The sequence below is a fragment of the Mobula birostris genome, chromosome 4 (genome assembly GCF_030028105.1).
Source record: "Mobula birostris isolate sMobBir1 chromosome 4, sMobBir1.hap1, whole genome shotgun sequence".
In the NCBI taxonomy this organism is placed as follows: Eukaryota; Metazoa; Chordata; class Chondrichthyes; order Myliobatiformes; family Myliobatidae; genus Mobula; species Mobula birostris.
In genome coordinates this window covers 81575779-81600287 of record NC_092373.1, presented here as the reverse complement: position 1 = coordinate 81600287, position 24509 = coordinate 81575779, and the positions used below count along the sequence as shown (strand labels likewise).

The following is a 24509-nucleotide window of genomic DNA, read 5'->3' as shown; positions in this document are numbered from 1 at the left end:
GCTTAAGGTAAAGGAATCCTTAGGAGGCAATGATCATGATATGATGGTATTCAACCTGCAATATGAGAGGGGTAAACTAAAATTATACGTATCAGTATTACAGGGGAGTAAAGAGAACTGCATAGACTAGAAGGGAACACTAGCAGGGATGACAACAGAGAAGCAATGGCTTGAGATTCTGGGAGAAATTCAAAGACACAGGATAGATACATCCCAGAGAAGTATTCTAAAGGTAGGATGATGAAACTGTGGCTAACAAGGGAAGTCAAAGCCAACATAAAAGCAAAAGAGAGAGCATATAATAGAGTGAAAATTAGTGGGAAGTTAGAGGATTGGAAAGCTTTTAAAAACCAAATGAAGGCAACTAAAAAAGCAAAAAGGAGGGAAAAGATGAAATATGAAGGTAAGCAAGCCAACATTATCAAAGAGGATACCAAAAGATCTTTCAGATATATAAAAAGCATAGGCAAGAGTAAATATTGGGCTGCTGGAAAATTACACTGGAGAGGTAGTAATGGGGGACAAGGAAATAACGAATTACCTGAATAAGTATTGTGCATTAATCTTCACTGTGGAAGAAACTTGCTGTATGCCGGAAGTTTGAGAGGGTCAGGGAACAGAAGTGAGTGCAGTTGCTATTACCAGGGAGAAGTTGCTTGGGAAGATGAAAGGTCTGAAGGTGGATAAGTCACCTAGACTAGATGGACTACACCTTAAGGTTCTGAAAGGGCTAGCTGAAGAGATTATGGAGGCATTAGTAATGATCTTTTAAAATTATGATGGGTATAGATAGAGTGAATGCAAGCAGGCTTTTTCCACTGAGGCAAGGGGAGAAAAAAACCAGAGGACATGGGTTAAGGGTGAGGGGGGAAAAGTTTAAAGGGAACATTAGGGGGGGGCTTCTTCACACAGAGAGTGGTGGGAGTATGGAATGAGCTGCCAGACGAGGTGGTAAATGCGGGTTCTTTTTTAACATTTAAGAATAAATTGGACAGATACATGGATGGGAGGTGTATGGAGGGATATGGTCCGTGTGCAGGTCAGTGGGACTAGGCAGAAAATGGTTCGGCACAGCCAAGAAGGGCCAAAGGGCCTGTTTCTGTACTGTAGTTTCTATGGTAAACATCAGGAATGGTTCTGGAGGACCGGAAAATTGCAAATATCACTTCACTCTTCAAAAAGGTAGGAAGGCAGAAGAAAGGAAATTATGGGCCAGTTAGCATAACCTCAGTGATTGTTAAGGAAGTGTTTTCAGGTTACTTGAAGGCATATAGTAAAATAGGCCAAATTAGCATGGTTTTGTTAAGGGAAAATCTTGCCTGAAAAATCTGTTAGAATTCTTTGAAGTAATAACAAGCAGTATAGACAAAGGGGAATTGGTGGATGTTGTGTACTTGGAGTTTGAGAAGGCCTTTGACAAGGTTCTGCACATGAGGCAGCTTAACAAGATAAGAGCCCTTGATATTACAGGAAAGGTATTAGCATGGGTAAACTGTTGGCTGATTGGCAGGCAGCGCAGAGTGAGGATAGAGGAAACCTTTTCTGATTGGCTGCCTGTGACTGGTGGTGTTCCGCGAGGATTGATATTGGGACTACTTCATTGTCATTGTATCTCAATGATTTGGATAACCGAATTGATGGCTTTGTGACCAAGTTTGTGGACAATACAAAGATAGGTGGAGGGCCAGGTAGTATTGAGGAAACAGGAAGGCTGCAGAAGGATTTAGACAGATTATAAGAATGGGCAAAGAAGTGGCAGAGTGTCAGGAAGTGTTTGGTCATGCACTTTGGTAGAAGGAATAAAAGCGTAGACTATTTTCTAAATGCGAGGAATTTCAAAAATCCGAGGTGCAAAGGGACTTGCGAGTCCACATGCAGGGTTCCGTAAAGGTTAACTTTCTGTTTGATTCAGTGGTGAGGAAGACAAATGCAATGTTAACATTTATTTCAAGAGGAGAAGAATATAAAAGCAAGGATGCGATATGAGGCATTATAAGGCACTGCTGAGGCCTCTCTTGGAGTACTGTGAGCATTCTGGGGCACCTTATTTAAGAAAATATGTGCTAACGTTGGACAGCATTCACGAGAATGATTCTGGGAATGAAAGGCTTATCGTAGGAAGAGCAAGCGATGGCTCTGGGCCTTTACTCGCTGGATTTCAGAAGAATGAGTGAGGGATCTCATTGAAACCTGTTGAAAGGCCTAGATAGAGTAGATGTGGAGAGGATATTTCCTTTGGTGGGGGAATCTAGGACCTGAGGGCACGGCATCACAATAGAGGGACGTCGATTTAGAATGGAGATGAGGAGGAATTTCTTTAGCCAGAGGATGGTGAACCTGTGGAATTTGTTGCCACAGATGGCTGTGGAGGCCAATTTATTGGTTGTATTTAAGGCAGAGGTTGATAGGTTCTTGTTAAGACTGGGTGTGAAAGGTTACAGGAAGAAGGCAGAAGAATGGAGTTGAGAGGTAAATGGATCAGCCATAATGAAATGGCAGAGCAGACTCGACGGGTCGAATGGCCTAATTCTGCTCTTATGTTTATAGTGTTAGGAAATGTTCCCTTTATAAGCAGTTTTTGTTGTAGCTCTTCAGAAAGTATAGTTTTTTTAAATTATCATTCCTCAGTGGACATGTGTAACCCTAAAATTAACAACTCAGTATAGTAAACTGCTTATCCAATCATTCATTGCTATTCTACATTTACGACGGGTTAAGAGCTCAAGAGAAGGAAATGCCATGACATTGGTGATTATTCGATGTGAGCTTTTTTGGTAATGTTATATGCATTAATGTATGAATGAAGCATTATGTTGCAGCTGCTACTTTTGACATTGTCAGTAGATCATGAACAGAGGGAAGGTAACTTTGGAATGGTAGAGGAATGGGTGATTAAGATTGTTTTTATTAAGAGTGGAATGTGATTGCTGGACCTTTGATGGTGTGAACAAAAATGAGTGTATTTCCTCACCATCCGCTTCCTCTTTGTCCTTTCCAACAATTGACTCAGCATGACAAGTTGTTTATGCAGTATACGGTACTCCTGAGACATGAAATCTTGTGGCATGCTCTGCTATCTAAACCAAGGCTTCGTCAAAGTGGCCCAGGCCATGAAAGCAGTCTGCTTTGTCAGAATATGGGTAAACTTCATTACACACATCTTTACATGCATTTTGTGTATGTTACTTTATATTTCCAGCATCCGCAGAACCTCTTGTGATTATGTACATTAAGTTACACACAGAGTTGAAAGTCATGTGTTAAGGAATCCCTTGTCAACCACCACATGCTCTTTGTTTTGGCTTGGTTTGGACAGAACACCACATTCCTGCTTCCACAATGGTGGGAAATTACCATTCACACATGCCACACGTTCAGCGAGCTGAAACCCTTGTGTTTGCAATCGATCTCAAAGTTCATGTATATCCCTTCATAACAATGTGATTGCAAAGCCATGACTGGGAAACGCAGACTCCTTGCAAGGTTGTGTGCTTACGTCACCAGTGCTCTCTGATGGGAGAAAAAGAGTGAATCCTACACTCTGGCAGTATCAAAAGCAAGAAAAAACCTGCAAATGCTGGAAATCAAAGCAACATGCAATATGGAGAAGTGTCTGTGGAAAGAGACACCATTACTGATCTGTACCTCCTCATCAGAACTTCCAATCAAGAATTACACGTATAAAGCTTCTCTTTTCACAGATACTGCCTGGACTGTGGAATTTTTCCAATAAAATCATTAATGTGTTTCAAACTCTGTCTTGACTACACTCTGAAAGAGAGTACAGCTTTCAAAGTAAAAGTTTGGTGAGAAATATCATACTGCAATAGTCATTAAGGATCTGAATATGTTTAGTATTCATAACAATGATACAGTGTGGAGCCAGCTTTCTGGTGTGTATCACACTTTACTTTGGTCTCACTTACATTATTTCAACACCATTAACAAATGCAAATGGAGTGTAGTTCTGCTATAATAGTGTGCTGCCTCTGTTCATGGCTTATTTCTTGCCTTCCAGCATCAGCATTTCCTGATCTACTCTGAATACTGCAACAACCAGTCCAGTGCTGCAGTCGAGCTCTCAAAACTCAGAAAATTACAAGACTATGCCTTATTTTTCGAGGCCTGCCGACTACGCCAGCACATGTCAAACCTCCCTCTGGATGCCTTTCTTTTGACGCCAGTGCAGAAGATCTGCAAATATCCGCTGCAGCTGACAGAACTTCAAAAGGCCACTGTACCCACACACAGGTGAGTACCCGAACTGCCTATCACCACCTTAGATCCAACAGTTAGAGTTCTGAATCACATTCACAGTCATCACTGGTAGCTTTATTATTGTTATTTATACAACACAGTCCTACAATTAGAATTGTTTGTTGGTTCAAGCAACACACATCAAAGCTGCTGGTGAACACAGCAGGCCAGGCAGCGTCTCTAGGAAGAGGTGCAGTCGACCTTTCAGGCCGAGACCCTTTGTCAGGACTAACTGAAGGAAGAGTTAGGAAGAGATTTGAAAGTCTCGGTCTGAAACGTCGACTGTACCTCTTCCTAGAGATGCTGCCTGGCCTGCTGCGTTCACCAGCAACTTTGATGTGTGTTGCTTGAATTTCCAGCATCTGCAGAATTCCTGTTGTTTGCATTGTTTGTTGGTTTATAGTTTTCAAGATACAATGAAAAGTTTTTGTTTGCATACCATCCAGACAGATCATGTCATACACAAGTACCTCAAATTAGTGAAAAAGAAAACATAACCCAGAACATACACTCTATTAGGTACACCTTTACACCTGTTCATTAATGCAAATATCTAATCACCCAAACATGTAGTGAGTGCATGGAATGGGCTGCCAGTGACCGTGGTGGAGGCAGATACAATAAGGTTTTTTAAGAGACTCCTGGATAGGTACACTGAGCTTAGAAAAATCAAGGGCTATGGGTAACCCTAGGTAATTTCTAAAGTAAGTACATGTTCGGCACAGCATTGTGGGCCAAAGGGCCTGTATTGTGCTGTAGGTTTTCTATGTTTCTACGTGGCATCAACTCAAAGCATAAAAGCATGCAGGCATGGTCAAGAGTTTCAATTGTTGTTTAGACCAAACATCAGAATGCGGAAGAAATATGACCTAAGACTTAGATTCTAAGTGAATTTGACTGTGGAATGATTGTTGGTGCCAGATGGAATGGTTTTAGTATCTCAGAAACTCCTGAAATTCTGAAATTTCTCCTGAATGTCTCCTGAAATTTTCAATCACAACAGTCTCTAGACTTTACAGAATATGGAGCATAAAACAAAAAAAAAAAGCATTTAGTGAGAAGCAGTTTGGTGGGTGAAAACATATTGTTAATGGGAGAGGTCAGAGGAGAATGGCCAGACTGGTTCAAGCAGATAGGAAGATGACAGTAACTGAAATAACCACACATTACTGTACAATGGTAGTGTGTAGAAGAGCATCTCTGAACACACAACACATCAAACCTTGAAGTGTTGGGCTAAAGCAGCAGAAAGTAATGGAGTGTGGTGTTGCATTTACAGAGAAAGTGCAGAGCATACAGCCAAACAATGTGTAAGGGACATCATGAGGTATATTGGGAGATCAAGAGCTTATCTATTAGCACCTGAGAGGTCTATTTAACAGTCTGAGAACAGTGGGATAGAAACAGTCATTTATAACACCAGATAGTGCTTCTAAAATGCCTATGTATTAGGATTTTCCATATATCTCTGAACAGCAATTTCTCAATTGCAGCCTTTCTGTCAAAGAGTTGCATGGAGAGAGATTTGGGAGAACTTCACCTCAGCTCACTTATGTTAAACTTGGAGCATTTCACTCAGTAGATTCCCAGCTTGGTTCATAAATTAACTGGTGAATTGGGATCCTTTTGATCAATGACTGTAATTGCTGTCTTGGTATTATCAGTAAGAAACATATTGTCTTGTTATGCAGCCTTACCCATGAAGTGGGAAATTCAAATGGTTACTCACCTAAATATTCATTGGAGTGGTTTTGTAAAAGTTTGCAATAAAACAATGTGGGAATATCTTATCCTTTACAGGGTAGCTAAAATTAGCTGCTGGAGATCAGTATCAAAGTAAGATATAACATTTGATTGCACAATTGGGAAAACTGACTCTATTTTAAGTTACCTCTGGTGACTATTCAGACTCTGTCGCTTGTGTCTTTACTTGCACCATGCACCTTTGCCCAGTAAATGTTTGCAGGCCAGTATTAGTCCTCTTAAACCATTTCTGGCTGTCATCCTATCCACGGCTGGTCATATTTTGGGCTCAAATCAGGGATATTTAAGGGCTTGAAATGTAACTCACACCACTAGGCTCAAGAACAGTTACTACTCCTCAACCGTCAAGCTCTTGAATAAAAGGGGATAACTACACTCACTTGCCCATCCATTGAGATGTTTCTACAATCACTGATCTCACTTTAAGGACTCTTTATCTCATATTCTCATTATTTATTGCTATTTATTTATATTTGCATTTGCATAGCTTGTTGTCTTCTGCACTCTGGTTGATCTTTCATTGATCCTGTTACAGTTACTATTCTATAGATTTGCTGAGTACGCCCACAGGAAAATGAATCTCAGGGTTGTATGTGGTGAGATATATGTACTTCGGTAATACATTTACTTTGAACTTGGAATTTTAATTCACATTTATATGGTGCTTTTAATTGAGCAAAACATCCTGAATCAGTTGAGAACAGTGCCACCTAACATATATATTCATATAGGCAGATATTAGGACTGCGGGCCAGATGTTTGGTCAACGAGTTACAGCAAAAACAGCATCAGATCTGATTTTGGTTGGCTTCTAGGTGATAGAAACTGTCCCAAAGACTTGAATGGGTGGAAAGGAATTGCTGCAAGTTCAGATAAAGTAGAAGAGTTTTGAATGACGGAATAGAGTGAAAGACCCCACAGAGTAAGGCATTAGAAGTGTTATGTTGAGAGTTAGTTAGAGACAGGGAAAGGTTTCAGGGACAGCTGAAGTGAGAAAAGAGCAGAGTTGGCAAGTAGAATGGAGTTCAAAGTTCAAAGTAAATTTTATTATCAAAGTACATATATGTCACCATATACAACCCATTTTGACAACTGAGATTCATATTGATGGTGTTGAAATGTGTTGCAAGCATCATTTCCTGGTGCTGCCTGTGAGGAGTTTGTACTTTCTCCCCGTGACACCGTGGTTTCCTCTGGCTGCTAGGTTTCCTCCTACAGTCCAAAGATGTACCGGTTGATAGGTTAATTAGACATTGTAAGTTGTCCTATGATTAGACTGAGATTAAATTGGGGGATTGCTGGGCAGCATAGCTCAAAGGGCCGGCAGGGACTATTCTGCGCTGTATCTCAATAAATAATCAGTCAATAAATAAATTTCTGCATCAGGTGTGACACAAAGGTTGTGAATGGTTTCTGAGAGAGACCGGAGAGCGGCATCTAGACAAGAGCTTTGGTTCTCCTAGTATTCAGTGAGAGGAAATATTTGTTCATCCAGAGCAAGATGCAGGCCAGCAGTTTGATAACGGAGAGAGGTGAGGTCAGTCGAAAGTTGTGGTGAGATCACGGTAAGGTCATGGGGCAGTATTGGTGAGGTGGAACTGCATGCTGTCAGCATACATATGAAAACTCTCACTTTGATTGACATGATGCTACCAATGAAGCATCATACGGTGAGAAAAGGGAGAGGGCGAAGGATTGACCCTTGGTGGATTAAGTACATTAGGGAAAGGAGTTAAAATAACAGGGTTCCACAAGGAAATCTGCAGATGCTGGAATTTCAAGCAACACACATCACGAAAGGTCCTGACGAAGGGTCTCGGCCCGAAACATCGACTGTACCTCTTCCTAGAGATGCTACCTGGCCTGTTGCGTTCACCAGCAACTTTTATGAAAATAACAGGGTTGTTGTTGTGAGTGATTTCAAATTTTCTAACTTAGACTGAGACCTTCTTAGGGTGAAAGTTTTAGATGGGACAGAATTTGTCAGTGCATCCAGGAGGGTTTCTTAAATCAGTGTGTAGATAGGCCAACAAAGGGAAAGGTTATAACAGACCTGGTGTTGGGGAATGAGCCTGGTCATTCAGGAGGAGAACAATTAGGGAACCATGACCACAACGCATTAAGTTTTAAAATAGCTATAGATCAGAATCAGGTATAATATCACTGACATATGTCAATAAATTTGTTGTTTTTCAAAGGATTATAGTGCAATACATGAAAAGTACTATAAGTTACAATAAGGAATGTATTTATATGAAAAGTAAATTAAATAAGTAATGGAAAAAGAACAAAATAGTGAGGTGGTGTTTGTGGGTTAGTTCATTTTCCCTCAGAAATCTGATAGTGGAGGGGAAGAAGCTGGTGCTAATATGTTGAGTGAGTGTCTTCAGGCTGCTGTGCCTCCTCTCTGATGGTAGTAATAAGAGGAGAACATGTCCCGGAAGGTGTGGGACCTAAATGATGGATACCACCTTTTTGAGGCATCACCTTTTAAAGATGTTCTCAATACTGATGAGGTGTGCCCCCTGAACTTCCCCTTCCTGAAGGCTTTAGAAAAGGTGCAGAAAATATTTACCAGGATTTTGCCTGGATTGGAGTGGGTATGTGCTATAAGGAGAGGATGGACAAACTTGGATTGTTTTCTCTGGAATGTCGGAAGCTGAGAGGACAACTGATAAAAGATTATAAGTTTATGAGAGACAAAGAGAGAGTACATTATCTTTCTTCCAGTGTCAAAATGTCTAATACTGGAGGGCATGCATTAAAGGTGAGGGGGTTAATTTCAAAGCAGATATGTGGGGCAAGTTTTTTTGCACACAAATTGGGAGATGGCTGAAAACACTGCCAGTGATGGTGGTGAAGGCATATACAATAAAGGCATTTAAAAGGCTTTTGGAGAGGGACGTGAACGTGAAGAGATGGAGTGAATTGCAGATTGTGTAGGCAAGAAGGAGTTAGTTCGGTTCAGCATTTAATTACTAGTTTAATTGGTTCGGCATAACACCGTGGGTTAAAGGCCAGTTCCTGTGATGTACTGTCCTGTATTCTATGTTTTATGACGCAGTAGTGTAGGCTTAGGAAGAGAAGCAATGGCAAACAATTTTTTGGATAGACCTGTATAGATAAGAACGAAGTTTGGGATTGTGGTATTACCCAACTGGAAAATGGATAAGGGACACTGCAGGACAACAGTATAGTCAAACACATGAAAGTCTAGGGGAAGATGAGAATGACGAGAAGTGATAGATTATGTCACAATTACATAGTGATTCAGATAAATGTTATTTTGGTGTTGTAACGTGTCTTGAAATCTTATTGAGACTGTTAGTATACTGAGCAGTTTGTTTTACTAAATCATGAAGACAGAATCTTCTTTAAGTCATGCCACAAAGAAAATAACCCATCTATTTGCCATAGATATTAAGCTGAAAGTAGTTATTATTAAAACTACTCAAGAGTCTAGTTACTCGGCTAAAATATTTAAATCTATCTCAATATGACAACCAGCTTACAATGTCTCAGCCTGATAGAAGTGGGTTTCCATGCTATACCCAAATGGATAAATAATGTGACAAGTACTTCTTCTACCTGCTGCCCATACCAAATGAACGCTGACGTACAGCTTCTCAAAATCTAGTTCCAGGGTCTCTCAGTTCCATCGTTCCCCTGTAAGGGGAACAGTGTATAACATTACGTCTATGAACAAATAAAAGTAATTGTCATGTCCAAACCTTATCATTATTGTCAAAGGTTGCAAACTTCAGAAAGTGGGAAGCCATTGCTAATTTTGATTTACTCTTAGCTACGCAGATGCCAGAGGAAGCAATTCTCAACATTAACATTCACTGCTAAACTACTTAAATGAATGGAAAATGTATTGTTTATAGGTTCAATGGTGGTGCCTGATGCAATTATTAGCATTAGTGGGAGACTCACAAACAAGGGAACATAGCTATAAAGTAGGGGACACATAGGGTCAGCTGGAGCATTCAGCCTTAAAGTAGATATTTTTACAAAGTTGATGTTTAAAGAAACATGTAGGGCTGATTTATCTGAATGCAGATAAATTCCCATAGCAACGGATGGTCTCTGAGACTGATATGAGGGCTCCTAATGTGCAATGTTCTGAGAATGTAATGCCCATTCCAAATGTAGATCTGGCTGCTATTCCAGCATAGAGTATGGCGTCCTTCCAGCTCATGATAGGTGCGAGTTCTCGTCCACCAGGCTGAAGTGCTAAGTAGCTGAAAAGCAGGACCATTTCCATTATATTCCTGTTTTGATACCATATTTCTATATTTGTGTTCAGTATTTACATGGTGTACTAACTGGCATTTTTGTCATTCATGGAGGGATGCCAAAAACATGGAAGCTGCTACAATTGCCATGAAGAATATTGCCAACGTGATTAACGAGCACAAAAGACGAGTCGAAAACCTTGACAAAATTCCAAGATGGCAAAGTAAAATTTTAAATTGGAAGGTATTCTCCGTTCAGCATCCAGTTCTGTCTACCTTCACTTAAGCAGTACGTGCAGAAGTGCTTTATTCTAAATATCCTACAAAAAGCAAGTTATTCCAGATTAGGACGTAACATGAGAAAATTCAGCAAAACAGCTTCTCCACAGATAAACGCAGGCCAGATAATAATTTTAATATCATGTTTCCATATTTATTTAAAACATATACAGTAGGGAAGCTTGAGTTTGTTTCCATGAAATCTTCATTCTCTTTTTTCTTATGACATTCTCCCACTGTGTGTATGCCACCTTTCAGATCAATCCCCTTCCCCACTAATTTTCATAGCCTCCCCATCTACTATTCACATACACACAAGTGGAATTGACAGTAGCCAATTAACCTATCATCCCACTTATCTTTGGGATATGGGAGGAAACCAAGTCACTCAGGGAAATTCTACACGGACAACATCAGACATCAACTATGAATCCAGGCCACTGAATCTGTGCAGAAACAGCTCTACTCACAATGCCATTAGTGTGCTGCCCTGTTGTAACCCACCACCTCCCGTTTTACATCAAAGTTTTGTGCTAGCAACAAACCCTGTTGTCATATGTAACAGAGTTCAGAGCCTATCACCTTCCAAAATATGACTCCTGAGACATGCTGATAATTCAAAACTTCTTATAATAAATCTTCCCCTATGTAACTGATATTTGGTTAAAAATTGCAGCTGCTTCTCTCTCCACTTCTCAATGTAAAACTGAAGCATTGTTTAACAAATTTTAAGATGAGCATTGTGAATTTTTTGGTTAGGGAGAAGATCTTTTGGAACGTAGTACAGAACTTATTCAAAGTGGTGACTTAATTGTGATCATGAAACCACGAGGCAAGAGCAAGGAAATGGTGGTTTTCCTCTTCGACCATCAAGCAGTCCTATGTAAGAAGGTAATATTGCAGCCAAGCTCTAATCAATACATAAACTACTCTTCTCCCATCGGTGTAATTCATAGAAGTAGCGTCTAGGAGATCAATAGAATTCTGTTATATTGGGAGCTCATATATGGCAAGACGTGGCTCACCGTTTTGCAATTATATTTCCCATTTTAGCGTGCATGTTGCTTTACTACAGTAAAATGACAGTTCTGCAGTGAAACTTTCTCTTCAGTGATAGTAGCCAGAGGTTAGGACATGCTGTCTCCATACATATGTCAATATTTGGATGAGACACCCACAAAGATCGGTTTAAATTTTGCTGATTTGGATGGAAACAAGTCCCAGCGGTGTAAAGATAAAACAACATTATTGTTGGTTGATTGCTCCTGCACCAAAAGGCAATGCTTCCTCCAAACTCAAGCAAAGTTAGCAGGGCATTGGGAGTGGTGGGGAGAGAGGATTTGAGGCTTTGATAGGATAAAAGAATTCATGGAATTTTGGCAGCCTTAAATGGACTATTCAGTGAGAGAAATGATAATCTTTTCATGCTGGTTGAGGAAACTTAAACTCAAGCAATTTAAACTCTTGCATTGAAACACTATTAGGAAATCCACATATTATCCTGTGCTTTATCTTTTCCTGAGTAGCGAGCCTACCCGTGATTTTGAGTTTAACATGACTGCATTCTGCCCTTCATTGTGACCGATACTGCAATTAATTTTGGCAATAGAAAACACTGTGGTAATATGGTTAATGTACCCAGGTACCTTCATTGTGAAAACTGAATGACTGGGAATTTGCAGAAGATAATTCAATTTTAAACTTGATGAATAGAACATACGACATAAAACAGTAGCACAGGAACCCAGAACAGGCCCTTTGGCTAATAATGTCTATTCTGAGCATGATGCCAAACTAAACTGATGCCTACCTATGTACATAAATGCATTTTGCATGCAGCAATCTTATCTGCTTCCATTAGCACTCCTGGCAACGATCTCCAAGTATCCACCCCACTCTCTATATAAAATAATCTGTCCCATACATTCCCTTTAAACCTTCCCCTCTTATATTTAAAGTTATACCCTCTAGCATTCAGCATTTCTACCCTCAGAAATATTTTAGCTGTCTACTCTTTCAATGGCTCTCATAATTTTGAAAGTGGTTGGAGGAGATCATCAGAAGCGGTACAAAGCCATGACGGGTCTAGATCTCTGAGCGGAGGGAAACTGTCCCTATACTAAATATTTTAAAGATTAGATGGCACAGATTTGTAGTTTTGAGCAAAAGGTACAGTGGCCCTTTGAAGAAAAACATGTTATTCAGCTATGATTTGGAACCTTTCCCTGCAAAGACAGTGGAAACAGAAAGAAGGAATTAAAAACAGAATTTGACAGACACTGGAGGGAAAATTATTTGCAGAGCTAAAGGAATAAACAATTGAATGAAAGATTAGGTTACACTACAAAGACAATAGACAATAGGTGCAGGAGTAGGTCATTCGGCCCTTCGAGCCAGCACTGCCATTCACTGTGATCATGGTTGATCATCCACAATCAGTATCCAGTTCCTGCCTTATCCCCATAACCTTTGATTCCGCTATCTTTAAGAGCTCTATCCATCTCTTTCTTGAAAGCATCCAGAGATTTGGCCTCCACAGCCTTCTGGGGCAGAGCATTCTATATATCCACCACTCTCTGGGTGAAAAAGTTTTTCCTCAACTCCGTTCTAAATGGCCTACAAAGAGCTGGAATGGACCTAATGGGTCAAATTGTGTTGTAACAATCCAATGATTTTCATGGTTTGATGACTCCAAAAGAGAAAAGGAAATGGGAATGATTTGGTTTCAAGAGCCGTAGAGAAATACTGAACAGCATGGAAAATGGCAACTATCAAATATCCATTTATTCTAATCTCACAGGAGTTCCATGTATTTTACTCCACACCCCCCCCAACACACACACATCTTATCACTCTCCTACACACTAGACAGAAGTGATTTATAATGGCCAATTAGCCAATCATCTCACACGTCTTTGAGATGTGGAAGGAAACCAAAGCAACTGGAGGAAATCACCCAGGTCCCTGATTTAAAAAGTGACTTAATTGATAAAAATGATAAAATTATTATTTTATTGAATAGTTTTATTTATTACCTATTATTTTAATGAATTACCTAATATTTTAAATAAAACTATGTAAATTATCAAAAAATTATTTTTTTAAAAGTAACTGATAAAAAAATTACAATAAGCCACTTAAACATCACCATATAGATGGCACCAATGTCAAGAATGAACTCTAGTCTCTGACAATGGCATCTAATGTAAAGTTTAAAATAGCCATTTTGATAGGAGGAAGCTGTAAGTTACCATGGATATAAATCTGAATGTATATTTTCCTGAACAATCATGGCTTCCCATTATCATCTGATAAGGGGTTGCACCTTGGGAGGACCACCCAGGCTAGGTCCTACACTGTGAGAGGGAGGGCGCTGTAGAAAGAGTGAAGTAGAACAAAGGGATCTGGGAATCCAGGTCCATAATTCATTGAAAGTAGCAGCACAGGTAGATAGGGTCATAAAGAAAGCTTTTGGCACATTAGCCTTCATTAATCAATCTATTGAGTTGGGATGTTATATTAAAGTTGTATAAGATGTTGGTGAGACCTAATTTGGAGTATTGTGTGCAGTTTTGATCACAGTGTAAGATTGAAAAAGTACAGGGAAAATTTATAAGGATATTGCTGGGACTGGAGGACCTGAGTTGTTAGGAAAGATTGAATAGGTTAGAACTTTACTCCCTAGAATGTAGAAGATTGAGGGGAGCTTTGATAGAGGTATACAAAATTATAGTGGGGTATAGATAGGGTAAATGCAATTGGGCTTTTCCCACTGAGGTTGAGTGAGACGAGAACTAGAAGTCATGGGTTAAGGGTGAAAAGTGAAATGCTTATGGGGAACGTGAGGGGAAACTTGTTCACTTAGAGCTGCCAGTGCAAGTGGTGGATGCAATGTTGAAGAGAGGTTTGGATAGGCACGTGGATTGGAGAGATATGGAGGACTAGGTCATAGAACATAGAAACATAGAAAACCTACAGCACAATACAAGCTCTCCGGCCCACAAAGTTGTGCGTAACATGTCCTTACCTGAGAAATTACCTAGGGTTACCCATAGCCCTCTATTTTCTGAACTCTATATACCTGTCCAGGAGCCTCTTAAAAGACCCTATCATATCCACTTCCACCACCGTAGCCAGCAGCCCATTCCACACACTCACCACTCTCTGCGTCAAAAAACTTACCCCTGACATCTCTGTACCTACTTCCAAGCACCTCAAAACTGTGCCCTCTCGTGTTAGCCATTTCAGCCCTGGGAAAAAGCCTCTGACTATCCACACGATCAATGCCTCTCATCATCTTATACACCTCTATCAGGTCACCTCTCATCCTCTGTCGCTCCAAGGAGAAAAAGCTGAGCTCACTCAACCTATTCTCATAAGGCATGCTCCCCAATCCAGGCAACATCCTTGTAAACCTCCTCTGCACCCTTTCTATGGTTTCCACATCCTTCCTATAGTGAGGCGACCAGAACTGAGCACAGTACTCCAAGTGGGGTCTGACCAGGTCCTACATAGATGCAACATTACCTCTCGGCTCCTAAACTCAGTTCCACGATTGATGAAGAACAATGCACCATATGCTTTCTTAACCACGGCATCAACCTGTGCAGCAGCTTTGAGTGCCCTACGGACTCGGACCCCAAGATCCCTCTGATCCTCCACACTGCCAAGAGTCCTACCATTAATGCTATATTCTGTCATCATACTTGACCTACCAGAATGAACCACCTCACACTTATCTGGGTTGAACTCCATCTGCCATTTCTCAGCCCAGGTTTTCATCCTATCAATGTCCCACTGTAACCTCTGACAGCCGTCCACACTATCCACAACGCCTTCAACCTTTGTGTCATCAGCAGATTTACTAATCCATCCCTTCAATTCTTCATCCAGGTTATTTATAAAAATCATGAAGAGTAAGGGTCCCAGAATAGATCACTGAAGCACACCACTGGTCACCGACCTCTATGCAGAATATGACCCACCTACAACCACTCTTTGCCTTCTGTGGGCAAGCCAGTTCTGGATCCACAAAGCAATGTCCCCTTGGATCCCATGCCTCCTTACTTTCTCAATAAGACATGCATAGGGTACCTTATCAAATGCTTTGCTGAAATCCAAATACACGATATCTACTGCTCTACCCTCATCAATGTGTTTAGCCACATCCTCAAAAAATTCAATTAGGTTTGTAAGGCACCTTGACAAAGCCATGCTGACTATTCTGAATCATATTATGCCTCTCCAAATGTTCATAAATCCTGCCTCTTAGGGTCTTCTCCATCAACTTACCAACCACTGAAGTAAGACTCACTGGTCTATAATTTCCTGGGCTATCTCTGCTCCCTTTCTTGCATAACGGAACCACATCCACAACCCTCCAATCCTCCCATCCCCATTGATGCTGCCTAGGTCAATGGAACTGGGCAGGTTAGATGGTTTGGCACAAACTAGATGAGCCTAAGGGCCTGTTTCTGTGATGTAGTTTTTTATGACTCTATCATCAGAAACAAATGGCCACATATGCACAACTCTGTTATGTTCAGATTCTAATTGTGCTTTAAGGAAGAGCTGAATGAGTCGGGATGTGAAAACTTAAAATTCAGCATTCCAACAGAATATTTCAGTGATTTAAGCACTTCCAACATACATAGAAGATAGAACAGTACAGGTCCTTCAGCCCATGATGTTGTGCCAACTTTTTAACCTGTTCCAAGATCAATCTAATGCTCCCCTCCTAGACCGCCCACCATTTTTCTCTCATCCATGTGCGTATCCAAGAATTTCTTAAGTAGCTGTAATATATCAAAAGGTGTTGACTGTTTATTTTACCTTTGCCTCTTTTTATCTTGTATACTTCAGTGGTCACCCCTCATCCCGCTGACCACTGACCAAAATTAAAGTGTTGCAAATAATAACAAAAATAACACAAGAACTTGGTACTTAGTTGGCATCATTCTAGGTGTCCACATTTTATTTATGTATATGATGTTGCAGAGTGCAGGCCAAAGCAGAACTGAAGAGCAATGAGCATATTATGTAAATTAACATGAGCATTATGATCTTTATTAGTTGTGCTTTATTAGTTTAGTTTTGAAAAGAGGAAAAAAGGACTTATAAACATTACAATAAGCATTGCTAATATTTAGAAACATAGAAACATAGAAGATAGGTGCAGAAGTAGACCATTCGGCCCTTCGAGCCTGCACCGCCATTTATTATGATCATGGCTGATCATCCAACTCAGAACCCCGCCCCAGCCTTCCCTCCATACCCCCTGATCCCCGTAGCCACAAGGGCCATATCTAACTCCCTCTTAAATATAGCCAATGTAGTGGCCTCAACTGCGCCCTGTGGCAGAGAATTCCACAGATTCACCACTCTCTGAGTGAAGAAGTTTTTCCTAATCTCGGTCCTAAAAGGCTTCCCCTTTATCCTCAAACTGTGACCCCTTGTTCTGGACTTCCCCAACTTCGGGAACAATCTTCCTGCATCTAGCCTGTCCAATCCCTTTAGGATTTTATACGTTTCAATCAGATCCCCCCTCAATCTTCTAAATCCCAACGAGTACAAGCCCAGTTCATCCAGTCTTTCTTCATATGAAAGTCCTGCCATCCCAGGAATCAATCTGGTGAACCTTCTTTGTACTCCCTCTATGGCAAGGATGTCTTTCCTCAGATTAGGGGACCAAAACTGCACACAATACTCCAGGTGTGGTCTCACCAAGGCCTTGTACAACTGCAGTAGTACCTCCCTGCTCCTGTACTCAAATCCTCTCGCTATAAATGCCAGCATACCATTCGAAATGCCAGCATTTCAATAAGAAAAAGGTTTGATTGTGTAAAGACATTATTTGCATTAAGGCTGAATCAGGAACCAGAAGGCAGAGATTTCAGATATTTGAGGAAAGGAAAGGAACATTGTACCCTGGTGTTTCAAACTGTGAAACTGGAGACATTTACAGCAGATCTGCTGGTAGAGATAGTAAAGTGAGAAAAGGGACACAATTAATACAAATCGCTGTCTTTATGATTAGTGTCGAGGGCACTGGGTGAAGAGAATACACGGTAAGTTGCACTGAAATGGAATGCAGTAAAATTTTAGGAATCCTTGTATTATGTAATGAATAATAATAATCTGGGATTCACTGACTGAAATTGTCTGGACAGGGTGGGAAATTCAATATTAGTTGACGAGGAAATTAAACAGTACTTGAAAAGCTAAAATGCAGAATGCTGTGGAGAATAGATGGGGAAATGGAAGTTAATTAGGTGGCTCCTGAGAAGAAAGGTATAATAGGCAGAATAATCTATCTTCACAATTCTGTAAACCTATGAAGAGCTTTTAGATAATGATCAGAATATGTTAGAAAGCAATATTCTTAATTATGATATGTGACCCATTTCATAGGATCTACTACGTCGTGATGTTTTATACTATAAGAACAGAATAGACATGGACACCATGCTAGTGGTAGACATAAAAGATGGCAAAGACTGGGAATTTGATGTCAAGGTCAAGAATGCTTTCAAACTTCAAAACAAGCTTGTCGATGATGAAGTCCACCTGCTATGTGCAAGGAAGCACTCGGACAAACTGTTGTGGCTTCATGCTTTTGAGGACGAAAGAAAATTAGTTAGAAATGATGAAGACGCAGGTAAAGGGGAAGCTTATATACCTGTACTGTGGATTGCTATCAGAAGTAATCCATACAGAATATTTATAGATTGCTTGTCTAAGATGCTTGATGTCTGGGGAAATTTGGGCATTATAATGGATAGACACAAATGCCTGTTTCTACACACACAATATCCTGTCCCAAATGAGTCCAAAAACTGTCCCCCAAAAGTTACTTATTTTATATATTATGGAGGGTCAAATTGCTTTGATCAATCACTGGCATCTCTCTTTTCATCAATGAACAAAGCTGGTGCTTCTCAGCCACATTTTGATGTATCATAGAGAGAAGGAAACAGGAGTATTTCTCGTCAGTCTCAATGCATTCCTCAACGAAGGAGCAGTTGCTATTATTGATTCCCACACTGTGAATCTTGAAGTACCCTACTCTTCTGCAGTTAATACTAGTTATACAGGTTGTATGAACTTTAGTGTTGATTGGGTTTTGCACACGAAGCCAGCCAAATTTGCAATCATTGTAGATTTGATACAAGAGGTACATGGAATATCTAAAATGTTTGTGCCTTATAAGAGATTATAAATAAGAGAAGGTGTACTTTCACATTTCCAAAGGCTAAATGTAGTTCACAAGACTACAGTTGCCAACCTAGTAGCTTAGACAATGAGATGGCTGGAAACAAGTGGGCTAAAATGTGCAGTAAACACAACATATAAACCTCTTCTTCTTCCCCAAGTGCAGTCGAGAGGCACTGCTGCAGTATACAGTGTAGGATGTATAACCTTTTTGGGCATTTTCCAGGAAAAAGCAGAGCAATTAGACTTGACAGGACATGGCAGACTTTGCAGCATTACTACTGCTTGCAGAATACGGGGTTGTGTTTAGGGAGCACCATGATGTAGCTACATAGTGGTTTCACATGTTACCTTGAAAAACACAGGAGAAATACCATCATCCTTATGTCTGCAAAATCATTCACCTCCACTAGCATGATCAGTGAATCAATGTCAGCACCCTCTCCCAGGCTAACATCCCTGGCACTGAGCTCCTAATCACATTCAACTAGCTCTGATAGGCAATGACATCCCAGTGTCAGTGCCAGACTCTGCAAACTTCATCCGCAGCAAAATATTAGTGGGTGGACGGAGGAAGTGGTTGAAGGATTTTTCTAAAGCCTCTATGAAAATGTGTAAACATTCCTGCTGACTTGCAAGAATCCCAGGGACAAGATGACGGAAAGTGGTGGAGCAGCATTCAGAAAGACACTGAGAGCTCTGAGTCTGTTTGTGTACACAGAACCCAATGTAAGCAGTGGAAGGAGAACGTCATTTGATAACTATTTAAGCAGCCACCCCCTCAGCCACTTGTCTTACAGGGGCTGAACCAACATCCCTGGAACCAGAGTCAATCTCTGCTCCAAGAGACTGCAGAAGAGGAGGAGGAAGATACCCCTTTCTGTATGTACCTCTTGGTGTTGGAGCTCAGAGAAGGTAGATACCAACACTGACACAGCGGGATCTCATGCCGCTAGTCGGGTGGTTCTCATTCAAGAGCGAGTTAATGACATTAGTAAACATTACAATCACTGAGGTGTTTCTTAATCCCCAAGTCTCTATGGAAGTCCACTATCAGCTGTAAAATATGGGGTCTTGGCGTGCAGGAGATTCCCATGGTCCACTGTATCCAGTGCTCCAGATGCGGTCCCCTCTACATTGAAGAGACCCGGCGTAGACTAGAAGACGGGTTTGCTGAGCACATTCATTCTATCTGCAAAAATTAGATTTTCCAGTGGTGAACCACTTTAATTCCAGTCTCTATTTTCATTCGGACATTTCTCCACTACTGCTGTAATGAGGCCACTCTCAGGCTGGAAGAGTAAAACCACCTATCCCAACTGGATATCCTCCATCCTGATAATGTGAATATCAATTTCTCCAACTTTAGTATTTTTCACCCTTCCTCCCCCTCCCCTCTCCTTCAATTTCCTGCTCTGGCCCCTCCCTCACCTGCCCCTGATCCCATTGTTCGTGCTCCTCTTCTATCAAATTCCTCCTTCTTCTGCCCTTTACCTTTTCCACCTATCATCTTCTAGCTTCTTACTCCTCTTCTCCCACCCACCTGGCTTCACTATCCCCTTCTATCTTGTACTCCTTCCCCTCCCCCCCCACCCCACCTATTATTCTGGTTTCTTCCCCTTTCTTTCTAGTCCTGCTGAAGGGTCTCAGCCAGAAACATTGACTGTTTATTCACTGCCTGGTCTGCTGAGTTCCTCCAGCATTTTATGTGTGCTGCTGATGATACTGAGCACCTTTATCTGGAAGATGGAAAAGAGTTGACAGGAGTCTTGGTGAAGTGTCTAACTGCTGTGTCTGCAGCCTCAACATTACAGAGAATAAACAGAATACAACAGAATGCAGTGCCACCAGGAGTAGCTTTTGAACCATGAACCTGCTCATTTTTCCTCCAAAATCAATGAATTACTGGAGTCTTTATTAGGAGATAAAATGGCTTCCGACAAAAATCACTCCGAAGCTGCAGGGTATGACAGATAGTCTCAGGCCTGCCCTCCTGGTAACTCTTGGGCATTCAAAAAGCTCAGCATGGGTCACTGTGTTCGACTCTGCACTCTTGATCCCAACCCTTGTTTGCGACAGTTCAAGTGATCTTATCTCAGATGATCTCAGATACTCTTCATAGCTGATCAAGTGGAATCAAGAAGCTGATGTTGTCAAGATACAATCCATTGCCACTGTCATCCATGGTGTTCAGATGTGGCTGAGCACAGAGCAGGACATGTTAAGAATGACATGGAAGGCATGAGGGGTACAAGCCATAACTGTACCCCCACATCGTAAAAGCAATTGTAACATGAGGAATGTCCTTGTGAGATTTACTTTCCTATTTGTGAGAATGTTTTCATTTCACATTGTAAATGAAGGACAGCCTTCTTCTGAAATCTCCTGAAGAGACAATTGGCTCCTTCAGTGCATCATTTCTAATGTCTAGCCTGAAGAGAGTGCATCTACTAGTTTGCTGCCTTTTCCTTTAATATAACACAATTGTTCCTACTTCCTTCACATTAATTTTCACCTATGCAAGAGCGCAATCAGAATTTCCACTGTGAATCCCTGAGCAGATTGTCATGTAGGAAGGATAAATTATCAGCAGTCTTCCTGGGGCAATGGACTCATACAGTGTGGAAGAAAGCCATCCAAAGTTCAAAGTATATTTTATCATCAAAGTACATATAGTCACCATATACAACTCTGAGATTCATCTATAGAATAGTAACCGTAACAGGATCAATGAAAGATCAACCAGAGTGCAGAGAACAAACCGTGCAAATACAAATATAAATAAATAGCAATAAATAACAAGAACTTGAGATAATGCGATAGAAAGTTGGTTGTCGGAACATTTCAATGATGGGGCAAGTGAGTGTCGTTATCCCCTTTTATTCAGGAGTCTGATGATTGAGGAATAGTAACTATACTTGAACCTGGTGCGAGTCCTGAGGCTCTTACGCCTTCTACCTGATGGCAGCAGCAAGAAGAGACCATGACCTAGGTGATGGGGATCTCTGGATGTTTTTTTCCTGTAACAGCGTTTCATATAGATGTGCTCAATGGATGGGAGGGTTTTGACCGTGAGGTACTGGGCTGAATCCACTGCCTTTTGGGGTAGTTTCCATTCAAAGGCATTGGTGTTTCCATACCAGGCCATGATGAAGCCAATGAATATACTCTCCACTATATTCAGCCACCTGAGTCTACACTGTCAGGCATTGGTTTACTAATCTTGCGCTGGACCTGTTTTTAATCTTACCACTTTATTCAGACCATCAATTCATAGCAAAATCTATTGGTCACCTATTCACTTGGGGAAATTTGCATTGCTTATGAGTCTATCAACTAGAGGACCCAGGGAAAAGCCATAAAATCGCAGGGAGAAGGTGCAAATTTCACATGGGCAGCACTAGAGGTCAGGATTGAAACTGAGTGGCTGAAACTCTGAGGCAACAGCACTACTATCTGTGCTGATCTGCTACCCTCAGTGCCACCTCTGGCACTTTTTTAAAACATTTATATCAAGGCTTGAAATAAATTGTTAACGGTGTTTGGTGTTTCTCTTCATTTATTTTCATTGTTCTCTTCAAAGAGTCGAATGCTGAACAAATGGCTCATCTTCATGCCTCCTGTGTCTTGGAATGATTTTTCACTGTTAAATTATGTAACTGCAAGTTGTGTTAAAACTGCCTCAGAGCTAAGACATGGCAGAAATCTGAAATGAAATCTAACATTGCTGGAAATAATCAGTAGGTCAAGCAGCATCTGTGGGATAAAAAACAGCTAAATGTTTCAGGCCAATGACCTTTCATCCTCCATACAGTTAATCCACATTGCTTTAATTTCACTGTGTCTGTAGCTGTTGAATATATCTGCAAAGGCACCTCCATTGCATTGTTGAGAACTACAAATATAATGAAGACCGATGAACAAATATAATGAAGTGCTGTCTCAGACCGATGGAGCAACGTAAAAGTCTTGGCACCCACGAGGCTCTGCGGAACATCATCAGGAGCAGCAATGTACAAAATCCACAACCTCATGGTTTGGCGTTTCTCTCATTCTACCATCTCGTCACTGACAAACCTTGGCTCAAGGTGGAGTACAGAAGAGCAGTACCAGGCACACGAGGAAATGACAAAGTGCCAGCTGACTGAAGGTGCAATATAGGACTCGCGTGTGCTAAATCACAATAACAATGTGTTACAGGTGGAACACAATTGCTACTTAATAATTGAAAGCAAAATACTGCAGATGCTGGAATTCTGTATTAAATCACAAAATGCTTAATATGTTCAGCAGGTCAGCTAGTAGACTTGGAGACTGAAGCAGAATTAATTTTACAACTCAGAGACCCATCATCAAAAGTGTGAGGTTGGCCCTTAGTCAATAGAATCCCACAAGTTCACAGCTGATAGGGTCACGATGAAATTATATTTTTCTCTCCAAATGTGCTGTTTGACCTCTTGAGTAGGTATTATGTTTGAAATTAATGATCTTGTTACAGACAAGTCATGAGTGCTTATGATAAAATGTATCATCATTATGTACAATTATCACGAAAGCACTTCCAATCTGACAGCTGGCAATTCAGTTTTTATTGCCAACTTTCTTTTTATAATTCTTCTGTATGCATAGTTCAGCATCTCCTGTCTATTTATCCAAGTTGTCACTCACAAGAGACAAGTAAAGCAATGACTGAGAAATTTATCTACTGGATGAAAACATGCAAAACGCCAGGCTGTCCCATTGCTGTTACTAATGATAGTTGCATGCACCCTGCATATCAGAGTCATGTGCTTTAAACAGATCACCCATTTGTAGATGTTAAGTGAGAGTAATCTCAGGAGTCCTACACAACAGTTGGACCTAACTAGCCCTAACTAGCTCTCTTAAAGGGGAAGTTGCAGATGCATCACTGAAAGTCATCATACTACACACCAACAATAATTAAGGCTGCAAAGACATGTGAATAGCACTCCACTTTATGGTGCAAGCATGGAGAAAGGAATGGGCATGCAGAGAGGGAGATCTGTCTACATAGATTGTCTAAGAAGACATCAAGGTCATCTACTTAAGATGGGACAGGGCCATCAGAAGGCATGTCACCTGGGCCATTAAAAGCCAATGCAAGCACTTGCTCCAACCCAGTGAAGGAGCACACGTAGAGAGAGAACAAAAGGAAGAGACACATTAAGGCAATTTTTGAAGATGATTTGGTCGAGAGCATCAAGTTCCTGAGAGAACATCACCGGATCTGGTTCAAAAAGGCCATGAAGAACAAAGCTCACCAGCACTTCTACCTCCTCAGGAGGCAACAGAAATTTGGCATGTCCTCTTTGACCCTCACCAATTTTTTTTATCAATGCACCTTAGAAAGCATCCCATCTTCATTCACCACTACTCTGAACTAGTTCTATGAGCTACAGACTCTCTTTCAAGGTCTCTTTGTAACTCATGTTCTCAGTATTATTTTGATTAGCATAGCTTGTCTTGTTTTACACATTGGTTGTTGTCAGACCTTGTTTATGTATAGTTCCCCACAAAATTCTACTGCATTTTTTCCTCTAACTGCTGCAAGGAATCTTTAGTATATCCTAACTTATAACTGCTTTGATAAAAACATTTACTTTGAACTATCCAGATGCATCATGGCTCGTCATGGCAACCTTCTGCCCAAGGCTGCAAGAAAGTGAAGAGAGTTGTGAATACAGCTTAGCACATCACAGAAAACTACCTTGCCTCCATGGACTCTGTCTATACTTCTCG

General features: G+C 40.8%; 1 protein-coding gene across 1 annotated transcript in view; it reads left to right on the top strand.

Annotated features, from left to right (window-relative positions):
• LOC140197037 (rho guanine nucleotide exchange factor 4-like) overlaps positions 1–24509 on the top strand; it is a 129325-nt gene that overhangs the window by 75720 nt on the left and 29096 nt on the right. Inside the window, exons 8-11 of the mRNA XM_072256968.1 lie at positions 4019–4251; positions 10374–10503; positions 11298–11429; positions 17949–18195. Coding sequence (XP_072113069.1) covers positions 4019–4251; positions 10374–10503; positions 11298–11429; positions 17949–18195 — 742 coding nt within the window. The remainder of the gene's footprint in view (positions 1–4018; positions 4252–10373; positions 10504–11297; positions 11430–17948; positions 18196–24509) is intronic.